Raw genomic sequence first — 13,590 nt, 5'->3', positions numbered from 1 at the left:
GAAGAGGTAGTACCTGACTTCCCCCACATAGGGTCTTCGGTAGAGACGGGCCCTGCGGGCACCAGGACCTTGTCTCCCACACACACTCCCGCACTTCCCTCAGGCCCCACACATGCCTGTATCACCTCAGTAACTTCCCCCACAGGTGATTCAGACTCCTGGGGAAGGACAGTGGGCCACTTCCCCGCAACGGACTTACCTCGTCCCCTACTCTGGGTAGGGGAAGATGAAAGGGAGCCACGTTCTGACGAGGCATCTGGAGACACCAAAGCAGAGGACGCGGTAGCTTTCTTGGGCGATTTCTTGGCCGACTTCTTCTTAGTCCCATAAAGGACCCACTGGATTTCGCCCCAAGACTCGCACTCCGAGCACGTGGCGGTAGGGGTGCATACCTTGCCCCTACATGACGAACAACGCGAGTGTGGGTCAACCTCGGGCTTCGAAAGGAAAGCTCCACAAAACTTACCGGCCACAGGCCCAGGGCAATGGCGGGGATGCTCCATAATCAAAACACTAACACACCAAGAGACACAGGGACACAAGGGAAAGGGGAAAGGATATGGGCACAGGAACCACGTGGTGAACACAAAGGGTCGGGGACACAAAGGGTCGCACTGGGTAAGAAAGAGCGCGGCGAGATGTGAATCACGTCGCGACCAGAAACTTACTGAGGAGCACGACCTGAACTAGCTCGCTCTCCGACCCCGGGTCCCCTCAGGGCGCGTATCACTCCGCCTGAGGTCACCCATAGAAAATGGGAATAGGGTGAACTACACAAAATTCTGGTCGGTTGGGAAAGAATTACCAGTAACTCCTAAGAAAGTAGTTCTAGGTAGGTACTCTGTGTTGGAACAAATGTAAATTATAATTTGAAAATCTAATCACACCCAAAGCAACAGGATATATCTCACCTTACAAACATTACTAAAATGATATTTTCATAATAAAATAAATTTTTGAATATACTTACCCGCTGGTTATATAAAAGAGCTGAAGTCCCTGACGCCAGGGCAGAAATTCAAATCTCGCGCTATCGAAGATACGCCAGGTGTACCAACCGCACCCTAGCGGTAGAACAGGTGGAACTACACACCAACTCCAGTTCTTCCATGCCTCATAGCCATACCATAGGTAGTCTCTAGAGGGGAGGAGGGTGGGTGTTAAATTTATATAACCAGCGGGTAAGTATATTAAAAAATTTATTTTATTATGAAAATATCATTTTTAAATATAGAACTTACCCGCTGGTTATATAAAAGAGCTGATTGACACCCCTTGGTGGCGGGTCAGAGACAGCTACATATAGAAAATTCACTTAAGGGTTACATACAATAAACTTAAGCAGTTCTCACCTGATAAGGAAGCTGACAGCAATGATACTCTGCCTCATTTCGTCCGCTATCCTTAAGAGATCCAGTAATCCACTCGGGCTGAAAATCTCTAGGAGCTGTCAAACGGTACAACCACCTATAACATGACAGAACCTCAACCAATACCCTTGTTCCGGGTGCACTCAAGGAACAAATGACCACCTAACCAAATCAAAGATTGCGGAAGACTGACGCCCAATCTCCACAAACAACCATAACAAACGAGTTCCAAGAGATAGAAAAGGGGTATTAGGAAAAAAGGGAACGTAGTGGTAGATCATTCACCTACTATCACATTAGCCGCTATAAAAGGACCCAACGTAAAAAAGTCCTCATAGCGAGTCTGAACATTCTTCAAATAATGGGATGCAAAAACAGACTTACTTATCCAAAATGTTGTATCCATCAGACTTTGCAGAGAACGGTTCTGTTTAAAGGCCACTGAAGTCGCTACCGCTCTGACTTCATGTGTCTTGACTTTGAGGAGCCTCTGATCCGACTCATCACACTGAGCATGAGCTTCTCGAATCAACAATCTAACGAAAAAAGACAAGGCATTCTTAGACATGGGCATCGAGGGTTTCCGGACTGCACACCACAGAGCGTCTGAGTTACCTCTCAGATTCTTAGTCCTGTCCACATAAAGCCGTAGCGCTCTAACTGGACAGAGAACCCTTTCCAATTCACCGCCAGCCAAATCAGAAAGGTTAGAAATCTCGAAGGATTTGGGCCATGGCCGAGAAGGGTTTTCGTTCTTGGCCAGGAACCCCAGTTGCAAAGAACAAATGGCTTTCCCATTCCGAAAACCAATGTTCCTGCTTAAAGCGTGTACTTCACTAACTCTTTTCGCAGTGGCGAGGGTAACTAGAAAAAGGGTTTTCAAGGTTAAGTCCTTAAATGAAGCCGAGTGTAAAGGCTCAAATCTGTCACTCATGAGAAATTTAAGGACAACATCCAAATTCCAGGCGATGGGAGCTGTTTGAATCTTCTTGGTCATATCAAAAGACCTAAGTAAATCTCGTAGATCTTTATTATTAGAAAGGTCTAGGTTCCTGTGTCGAAAAAACCGTCGCCAACATACTCCTGTAACCTTTAATAGTCGATGACGAGAAGTTATGCTTAACTTTAAGGTCCAAGAAAAAATCTGCTATTTGGGAAAGCGAGGTACTGGAAGAGGAAATCGCGTTAGTTCTACACCATTCCCTGAACAACTCCCACTTGGACTGATACACCTTGATGGTTGAAGACCTTCTTGCCCTTGCAATTGCCTTGGCTGCCTTCTTCGAAAATCCTCTAGCTCTAGCGAGTTTTTCGATAGTCTGAAGGCAGTCAGACGTAGAGCTCGGAGGTTTTGATGATTTCGGGCCAAGTGAGGTTGTCTGAGAAGATCGGGTCTCATGGGAAGGCTTCTCCATTCCAGTACCTCTGGAAACCAGCTCCTTGACGGCCAGAACGGAGCTATCAGTGTCATTCTGGTCTCCTCGTGTGAAATGAATTTCTGAATCACTTTGTAAAGGATCTTGAACGGAGGGAAAGCATAAACCTCCATGTGTGACCAGTTCATCAGAAAAGCGTCTATGTGCAAAGCTTCGGGGTCTGGAACCGGAGAGCAGTAACACTCTAGCCGTTTGGTCATCGCGGTGGCAAAGAGATCCACGAGAGGTCGACCCCATAACCGCCACAGACTCTTCCAGATGTCCGGGTGCAGAATCCATTCTGTGGAGAGAACCTGACCTTTCCTGCTGAGTCTGTCTGCGCTCACATTGTTGACCCCCTGGATGAACCGCGTCAAAAGAGTCACCTTCCTTTCCTCCGCCCAGACGAGGAGCAGTCTTGCAATCTCGTACAGAGGCCAAGAGTGGGTCCCGCCTTGTTTCACAATATAGGCCAGAGCTGTCGTGCTGTCCGCATTGACTTGGACCACCTTGCCCCTGATCTGCTTTTCGAAGCCGATGAGAGCCAGATGAATAGCTAAAAGCTCCTTTTGATTGATGTGGAGAGAGGTTTGCTCCACCGTCCAAGTCCCCGAAAGCTCCTGCTTCTCTAGAGTGGCTCCCCACCCCGAATTGGAGGCGTCGGAACACAACACGAGGTCTGGGTTCCTCTGAAGTAAAGACAAGCCTTCTTTCAGTCTGGGCTCGTTGTCCCACCATTGAAGATGAGACTTGATGGAAGCCGAGATGGGAATGCAATCCCTGTCGAGGCTGTCCCCTTTCTTCCAATGGCGGTTGAGATGAAACTGAAGAGGACGCAAGTACAACCTCCCCAGGGTCACGAACTTCTCTAACGACGAAAGAGTCCCCAGAAGACTCATCCAATCTCTGACGGAGCAAAGATCTCTCTTCAGGAACATTTGGACTTTTAGGAGGGCTGCTTGGATTCTCACCGACGACGGAAAAGCCCGAAAACTCCGACTGTGAATCTCCATCCCCAAATAAAGAATCTCCTGGGATGGAATCAGTTGTGATTTTTCTGAGCTCACCAGGAGACCCAGTTCTCTGGAGAGATCCAAAGTCATCTTGAGGTCCTTCAAACAACAATCGGCTGAGGAGGCTCTTATCAGCCAATCGTCCAGATACAGAGAGGCCCTGATTCCCCTCGAATGCAGCATGCTTGCCACGTTCAGCATGATCTTGGTGAACAATAGAGGAGCCGTGCAGAGTGCGAAACAAAGAGCCCTGAACTGGAAGACCTTGTTTCCGTCCATGAACCTCAGATAACGTCTGCAGCTGGGATGAATCGGAAGGTGGAAATAGGCATCCTGAAGATCTAAAGAGACCATCCAATCGTCCTTCCTCACAGCTGCCAGAACTGTTTTCCGAGTCTCCATAATGAACGTCGAGTTCTGGACGTAACCATTTAGCACACTTACGTCCAGAACTGGTCTCCACCCCCCGGAACTCTTGGGTACTAGAAAAAGGCGGTTGTAAAACCCCGGAGACGTAACATCCTGCACTTCCTCTATTGCTTGTTTCTCTAATAAAAGAGACGTCTGTAGAAGCATGGCTTGCTTCTTGGGACCCTCTCTGTATTTGGGCGAAAGATCCACTGGATCTGTGACTAAAGGAGGATTGGTCAGGAAGGGGATCTTGTAGCCTTCCTTTAACACCTGGACGGACCAGGGGTCCGCTCCATTCCTCTCCCAAGTCTCCCAAAAGTGAGTCAACCTGGCACCCACTGCTGTCTGAAGGAGAGGGCAGTCAGACTTTACCTCGGCCGGACTTGCCCCCTCTGCCTCTAGGCTTCCTTCCTTCTGGTTTAAAAGAGCCTCTTCCAGAGGACTTCCCACGAAAGGACTGAGGTCGAAACCCAGAAGAAGATTCCTTAGGTTTACGAGAGGAGAATGACGGAGGCAAAACTTTCCAAGTCGAATGAGTAACTAAGTCATGTGTGGCCTTCTGCGTGAGAGCAGTAGCCACCTCGCCTACCAACTCCTGCGGAAATAAGGAATTAGACAAAGGTGCGAAAAGAAGGCCTGTTTTCTGGTAGGGAGACACTCCTGCAGAGAGAAAAGAGCACATCGTGGCCCTTTTCTTGAGAATTCCAGCTGTAAACAAGGCAGCAAGTTCGTTGGAGCCATCCCTCACACCTTTGTCCAAGCAGGACATCAAATGAACCAAACCACTAGTGTCCGTTTCCGTCATATCAGAGACCCTCTTACTCAAAGCCCCCAAAGCCCAGTCCAAGAAATTAAAAACTTCGAAGGCCCTGAACAGAGCTTTAAGCAAATGGTCGAACTCTGGAATGGACCACCAAATCTTCGTCTTCCTTAAGGCAAGACGACGAGAAGCATCTACCAAGCTTGAAAAATCCCCTTGGGCAGACGAAGGAAAACTCAAGCCCAACACTTCACCAGTCTCGTACCACACACTAGATTTAGAGGCTAACCTAGCGGGAGGAAAGGCAAAGGCCGTCTTGCCAAAAGATTTCTTGGAGTCCAACCAAGAACCCATTAATTTCAAGGCCCGCTTAGAGGATCGAGAAAGAACCATCTTGGTATAAACTGGAACCTTGGTAGCTTTACCTAAGATGAATTCAGAAGGCGGAGAACGAGGGGCCACAGGGGTAAAAGAATCCGGGAAAATTCCAGTCAGAATAAGCATAAACTTGCAAAGGTCCACAGCATGCTGATAATGCTTCTCCTTCTCATTCTCAGAGACTTCCTCAATAGGATCATCCTCATCCGACTTTTCCTCTGGTTCGTCTTCTGGCAGTGCAGCAACAGCCGCAGCCTGAACCGAAGGAACAACGTCTGGATGGGACTGCCTGTCAAGGCCAACATCTGCGTCAATCTGATGGGGAGAAGTAGAAGTAGATTGATGCGAAACACGGACGTGTAGACGATCATCCTCAACCAACAACTGCCTAGACCGCTTAGAATCCGACTGCTGTTGAACAGAAGAACGCTTGAAATCAGAAGGTAACTGTCGAAGATCGCCGCGAGGTCGCGTAAAGTCCGAGGACTGTTGACGCGAACGATCAAAGTAGTCAGGATGTCGACGCTGCGAATCAATGTTTTGACGCGACGCGTCCAAAAGTTGTTGACGCGGACGATCCACTACTTCAAATCGTTGACGCGTCTCGTTCACTTGTCGACGCCGATGTTCTTCCCCGCGACCAGAATACGAAAACTGGTCAACCAAAACTCTCAGACGCGACTCATCAAAATCAACCTGGCGTTGAACACTATGACTGGGAGACCGCCTAAGTGATAACTCGTCAAGACCAGATACCATCGAACGTCTGTGCGATAACTGGCTGACATCGAACGCCCAGACATAACGCCAACACCTGGTTGATAAGAATCCATCAACGACGAGAGTTGTTCCTTCATAGACATAAGCGCAGACCATTTCGGATCAACAGAACTCCTAGAAGGAAGATTCGCACCAACGTCACCACGCATTTCGGGGGAAGAAAGCCAATCCGATGGAAGAGGGGGTGCATGAATAGTAACAAGGTCCGAATCGGAAGGAATCATATCCACACGAACACGGTGATCTGAACGTTTGGCTGGAATGCAAGCGCTGGGAGAACGGAAACGTTCCGGTGAACCCCACGAACTACATCCTGGACGCACAGGCGATTCCCGACGCTGTGAAACATCATGCGTCCGTTTAAGCGGTCTTGACGCTCGACGCCAGATCTCACTCCCCGACCCTTCATCGGAAGACGGGGATAACGCATGAACCTCACCTTTCCTACGATGAGGGTGAACGACCTGAGCTACGGCAACAGGAACGTTCGAGGGGACGTCTGCACGATTGATGACGCTTCTCGTTCCCTTAAGCCGTTCGACATTACTTCTCCTCCCATGGGTTCGAGAGCTCGAAAGAGGTCTTAGGCTAGGTGAACGACAAGATCGTGCCGACGCACCCTCCGCAACACTAAACACATTAACAACACTTGTCACAACACCGAGAGAGTCACGATTCTTCGGTACCACATCAGACACTGAAACACTTTCCACAGTTCCGATAGGCTCACGGTTTTTCAATACCTTTAACTCGGAAAAGATAGTATTTCTATCGGCTGCTAAGGACTCAACTTTCTCACCAAGAGACAAAATAGCAGTAAACATGTCCTTCATAGTAGGTTCCTGATCTACCACCACAGGGGAAGGAACAGGATTAGGAACAGGTAAATTAGGTAAGGCTCTATCCACAGATCGGGAAGAACTACGCCTAACTCTATCTCTCTCTAGTCTCCTAACATAACGATCAAAAGTAACAAAATCATCATCAGTTAAGGAAAGACACTCATTACACCTATCATCTAATGAACAAAATTTACCCCTACATTTTACACAAATAGAATGAGGATCAATAGATCCTTTAGGAAGTCGTGTACGACAACCCTCACTAACACACCTACGCTGAGCAGGGGAGGAGTCGGCCATTTTTAAAGCTAACGTGAGAGACCGACAAGCAAAAAGTAAGGGAAAAAGCAATAAAGAAAATCTCAAACAAAAAGATTTCAAGATAAGAACCAAGGGAAATTAATCAACGATAGCTTAAACTCAAAAAAGAACGTTGTACATCACCAAACAACTTCCCAAGAGAGTAAAACACGAGAGCGAACTTCTATATGTCAGTCAGCTATGACGGCAGAGAGAAGAACTGGAGTTGGTGTGTAGTTCCACCTGTTCTACCGCTAGGGTGCGGTTGGTACACCTGGCGTATCTTCGATAGCGCGAGATTTGAATTTCTGCCCTGGCGTCAAGGACTTCAGCTCTTTTATATAACCAGCGGGTAAGTTCTATATTTAAAAATTCCATGTTTGTTTTTATTGTGAGATGTTTATCAACTTTCTTTGCTTTGCATTCCATAAAGCTATAAACCTCTAGTATTGTATCAAAATTCTGTACCAAACGACAATGTAGTTTTCACAGAGAATAGGAGAAAAAGTGTATACTAACCATACAAAAATAAATCACGTATTAATTACATGAATAATATTAACATGCATTACCATTGTCCTGATGAATGCAAGAGTTGATGGAAGAAGTACAAGAGGAAGGCCAAGGTTTGGGAGGATGGATGCAGTGAAGGAAGCTCTGGGTGATAGGAGGATAGATGTGAGAGAGGCAAGAGAGCGTGCTAGAAATAGGAATGAATGGCGAGCGATTGTGACGCAGTTCTGGTAGGCCCTGCTGCTTCCTCCGGTGCCTTGGATGACCGCAAAGGTAGCAGCAGTAGGGGATTCAGCGTTATGAAGCTTCCTCTGTGGTGGATAACGGAGGAAGGTGGGCTGTGGCACCCTAACAGTACCAGCCGAACTCGGTTGAGTCCCTTGTCAGGCTGGGAGGAACGTCGAGAGGAGAGGTCCCCTTTTTTGTTTCATTTGTTTGATGTCGGCTACCCCCCAAAATTGGGGGAAGTGCCTTGGTATATGTATGTATGTACCATTGGCCTAGAGTCAGGGAATCTTGAAGAACTAACAAAATTCAGTTAAATTATTTCTGAAAAATGATTTTGGTATTCCACTAGGCTGTAACTACACTCTTAATTACTTGTAGACAAACTGGTCACTAACACTTGATCCAGATACAGAAGTAACACAGTGGAGGGCATATCTGAGCTCCTAAACCATTCATTCATCTTTAGGTAATGGTGTTTTTATTGTATAGTAAATAAGAAAAAAACTAAAATAGCTCTTACATATTCAGAAATAAAGGTTAGAATCCCAGATTTTGTTGGTTGACTGAAGATTGGAGGGGAAGGGCTGATATCAAGGAGAGATTTTAAGCGAAATATCCCGAGTTTGAACAGTGTGTTATATACAACCATATGCTATACTTTTTATGGTTTATATTTGTAGCTTAGCTTGTAATCATAACAACAACAATAATAATAATAATAATAATAATAATAATAATAATAATGATGATGTATACGGACATCATAGTGTGTTTTGAGGTATAAGGACATCATCAAAGCGAAGGGGTTAGTTCTAATTTGATTATTTTTTCATTTAAAAAAACAAATCTTCAAATAGAAAATTATTCAGGCATACATAATTGAATAAAAATAATCGTATGTCAAAATCTTTACCAGAGAGAGAGAGAGAGAGAGAGAGAGAGAGAGAGAGAGAGAGAGAGAGAGAGAGAGAGAGAGAGAGAGAGAGAGAGAGAGAGAGAGAGCATATTTACATTTTTCATCAGCATTATATATTATTATATACCAGATATTCCTTAAACAATATATGTATGAACTTCTTTTAATCATTTTTATTACTGTATTAGAATTATTATAAAATAGGTTTATCACTAAATAGTTTACATGAGTTAGCTTTAAAGCTGAGCTGTTCTTCTCTGCACAGTCAGTTAGAAAACTCAGCCCGCTAGAGTAATTATTGCGAAACCTTAAGTATGTGATTTTAAAAAAATATGTTATACGCTTTTCTGTTTTTACGAATGACTGAAACCGCAAAGATCGACCCCGCGATTAAGAAGGCCCAAATGTATACAAAAAACGATCAGAGGCATTACAGAAATGACTAAAACCCAGCATTACATATATGATTCCCAGTATCATTCTCTTTCACTCATTTTCACCTGAAAAATGTCCTATATTTATTTTTGTATAACAGTGAATACAATTTTTTTGTCTTATAGGTCAAGGCCTAGTCCTGAATTGCTGATGTTTAAAAATGATACACAAACTTTGGGCATTTCATTCGAAAATTTAAAATGGCATTGGAATGAAAATTGAAATGTAATCTCAAATTTTTTTTTAGAAATATTAGGAAAAATCAGTTCATACATTTCAATCATGGTATTAAATAAGATTTATCTTACCTTGCAATGGTTGGTAGATGTGAATCATGGAAAAAAATAATCAAGTATGGAAGATGGAAAGTTAAAAGCTGCATTATACTCTCTCCCCAAACTTCAACTGCATTCAGAAGATATTTTGTGCATGCTTCAACCGTCTGTCTTGTTGGTGACAAACTCTCTTCTTCCCATTTAAGACATACATCAAAACTATTCTGATGGTAATGAACCACAAAACAAAGCTTTTGAAGTACCAACTGTACCTGCAATACAGAAATAGAGTGAGAAAAAATAAAAATTATGTCATCTTGTACTACTATGCAAAAGAAAAAAAAAAAAAAAAAAAATAATTGAGATAAAGAATGAAATCCAACACTAAATTTCAAGATGCAAATTCTTGAATGATTCATTATGAATCTGGTACACTTGAAATGGTAAAATTTATACATACATACATACATGCATACATATATATACATATACATACATACACATACCAAGGCACCTCCCCCAATTTTGGGGGGTACCCGACATCAAACAAATGTAACAAAAAAGGGGACGCCTCCTCTCTACGTTCCTCCCAGCCTGACAAGGGACTCAACCGAGTTCGGCTGGTACTGCTAGGGTGGCACAGCCCACCCTCCCACATAATCCACCACAGATGAAGCTTCATAAAGCTGAATCCCCTACTGCTGCTACCTCCGTGGTCTTCCAAGGCACCGGAGGAAGCAGCAGAGCCTACCGGAACTGCGCACAATCGCTCGCCATTCATTCCTATTTCTAGCACGCTCTCTTGCCTCTCTCACATCTATCCTCCTATCACCCAGAGCTTCCTTCACTCCATCCATCCATCCAAACCTTGGCCTTCCTCTTGTACTTCTCCCATCAACTCTTGCATTCATCCCCTTCTTTAGCAGACAGCCATTTTCCATTCTCTCAACATGGCCAAACCACCTCAACACATTCATATCCACTCTAGCTGCTAACTCATTTCTTACACCCGTTCTCACCCTCACTACTTTGTTCCTAACCCTATCTACTGGAGATACACCAGCCATACTCCTTAGACATTTCCTCTCAAACACATTCAATTTCTGTCTCTCCGTCACTTTCATTCCCCACAACTCCAATCCATACATCACAGTTGGTACAATCACTTTCTCAAACAGAACTCTCTTTACATTCATGCCCAACCCTCTAATTTTTACTACTCCCTTAACTGTCCCCAACACTTTGCATCCTTCATTCACTATCTGATGTACATCTACTTCCACTCTACCATTTGCTGCAACAACAGACCCTAAGTACTTAAACTGATCCACCTCCTCAAGTAACTCTCCATTCAACATGACATTCAACCTCGAACCACCTTCCCTTCTCGTACATCTCATAACCTTACTCTTACCCACATAAACTCTCAACTTCCTTCTCTCACACACCCTTCCAAATTCTGTCACTAATCGGCAAAGCTTCTCTTCCGCGTCTGCAACCTGTACAGTATCATCCGCAAACATCAACTGATTTACCTCCCATTCATGGTCATTCTCGTTTACCAGTTTTAATCCTCGTGCAAGTACTCGAGCATTTACCTCTCTCACCACTCCATCAACATACAAGTTGAACAATCACGGTGACATCACACATCCCTGTCTCAGTCCCACTCTCACCGGAAACCAAACGCTCACTTCATTTCCTATCCTAACACATGCTTTACTACCTTTGTAGAAACTTTTCCCTGCTTGCAACAACCTTCCACCAACTCCATATAACCTCATCACATTCCACATTGCTTCCCTATCAATTCTATCATACGCTTTCTCCAGATCCATAAACGCAACATACACCTCCTTACCTTTTGCTAAATATTTCTCGCATATCTGCCTAACTGTAAAAATCTGATTCATACAACCCCTACCTCTTCTAAAACCACCATGTACTTCTAAGATGGCATTCTCTATTTTATCCTTAATCCTATTAATCAGTACTCTACCCTACACTTTTCCAACTACACTCAAAAAACTAATACCCCTTCAATTACAACACTCATGAACATCTCCCTTACCCTTGTATAGTGGTACAATACATGCACAAAATATATATATACTGTATATATATATATATATATATATATATATATATATATATATATATATTTGTTCCATAACTGAAATACAAACCACGCTATTTACATGTATAGAATATAGTAAGTTTCCTTTTCAGTGTTTGTGCCGTGTGTGTAGTGTACGACAACGGAGAGTAAAACTCCGGCTTAGTTCTAGGCCACCACGGTTTTACTTCTTGGGGTGCGGTCTCTCCCTTGGTCCTTCGGTTGTCCCTTCGGCTTCCGATAATTCGGTCGCCGTGGGGACTCGTCTTCGCTGGACTTTCTTCGGTTTTCTTCGCTGTTCCTCCTTTCCTACGGAGAACTTGGATCCTCAGCGAAGGGAATGTGGGAGTTTAGTTTAACTACGGTCTCTCTCCCCCTACTCGAGGTCGTTCACCCCTTACTACTACTACTACTACTACTACTACTACTACTACTACTACTACTACTACTACTACTACGTACTACTACAGTAGCTTCTTTCCCGTTGCGGGCTGAGTTGCTATTCCGTTTTATTTGTTTCAATTATTTTCTAATGAATCTAATTGTATTTTTGACTTTTCAGCTTCTGAGGAACACTTCCCTTCGGGGGTCAGTGGTTCTTACTATTTATGAACATTCAAATCAGTTACATAATTATAATTGTTATAATCCTGTTTTTTGTTAAAGTTCTCCGCCCTCCCCCTTCTCCCGTGAATGTCAGTGGGGGAGGAGGGCGCATACTTAATTTTTAATTCTTATGTTTTGCTATTCCCTCGGGGTTACTCTTCAGAGTTCCTCCCGGGGGAATTTCTGTTGAATAATTATTTAACTTTATTTTCCCAGTTAACTATGCAGTTTTCTTCGTTTGTCTGAAGTGTGCCAACAAAGCAGAGCTGTCCTGTTTATGCCTGGGGAGTCTGCTGTCGCTGCCGTCTCTCTAGGGCATCGTCATGGGCGTTATCCCTTCTCTTAGAAGTTCTCCCGTGACAACTGTCAGCTCTTCAGTTCATCTTAAAACGATAAGGAGGTTCGCCTCCTGGGGTTAGGTAACTTCCCTTCCGAAGGAGATTCCCTTCCCAGGTGTGAGATCTTCCCCCTGCAGAGGGGGAAATTCTCATACCTTAATATTCCTGGATGGGTTTTCCTGGCCCTTAGGCGGTTATGTTCTTGGTGCTGAGCGACCGCTCTTGTAACCATGCTCAGGGGGCCGAGCGGTTGCAAGGCCGGCCATGGAACTTGTGACTATGCTCTTGGGGCTGAGCAGTCGCTTCGGTAGCTATGCTCAAGGGGCTGGGCAGCTACAATATCAGTTTTGTGACCTCTCTCGTTCGCGAGGGAGGCCACTCATAAGGGCTCCTCTTCGGAGGTTTGCTCCTTATAGGTCTCTTCTACGAAGTGTCACCTCTCTCGTTCGCAAGAGAGGACACTCTTAGAGACTCCTCTTAGGAGGATTGTTCCAGTTAAGGTCAGCTTGCTGATCCAACGGCCCTTAGGGGCACCTTTACCAGTCTCTTCTACGAAGTGTTCACCTCTCTCGTTCGCGAGAGACCACTCATAGAGACTCCTCTTTGGAGGATTGTTCCTGATTAGAACAGCTTGTTGTTCAGTCACTAACACTTCGGTGTTTAGTGACAGGAAAACTTCGGTTTCTCGTTACGCTGACCCTTTGGGGTCTAGTAACATTAGTTACGCAGAACCCTTGGGCTCTCGTAACTCTAGTCACTCCTACACTTCGGTGTTTAGTGACAGGGAAACTTCGGTTTCTCTTTGCGCTGACCCTTCGGGGTCTCGCAACTCAGTCTACGTTAGGCCTTTGGTCTCTCGTTCCCTTAGTCCTGCTGACCTGCCGTCTCCGTTCC

At 44.8% G+C, this 13,590-nt stretch overlaps 1 protein-coding gene across 1 annotated transcript in view; it reads right to left on the bottom strand.

Annotated features, from left to right (window-relative positions):
- LOC137637028 (uncharacterized) overlaps window positions 1-13,590 on the bottom strand; it is a 190,338-nt gene that overhangs the window by 66,419 nt on the left and 110,329 nt on the right. The window contains exon 9 of the mRNA XM_068369337.1: window positions 9,670-9,908. Within this exon, the coding sequence (XP_068225438.1) occupies window positions 9,670-9,908 (239 nt within the window). The remainder of the gene's footprint in view (window positions 1-9,669; window positions 9,909-13,590) is intronic.

The sequence above is a fragment of the Palaemon carinicauda genome, unplaced genomic scaffold (assembly GCF_036898095.1).
Source record: "Palaemon carinicauda isolate YSFRI2023 unplaced genomic scaffold, ASM3689809v2 scaffold5, whole genome shotgun sequence".
Lineage (NCBI taxonomy): Eukaryota > Metazoa > Arthropoda > Malacostraca > Decapoda > Palaemonidae > Palaemon > Palaemon carinicauda.
The sequence above is the reverse complement of the archived record's forward strand: the minus strand, read 5'-3'. Positions and strand labels throughout refer to the sequence as shown.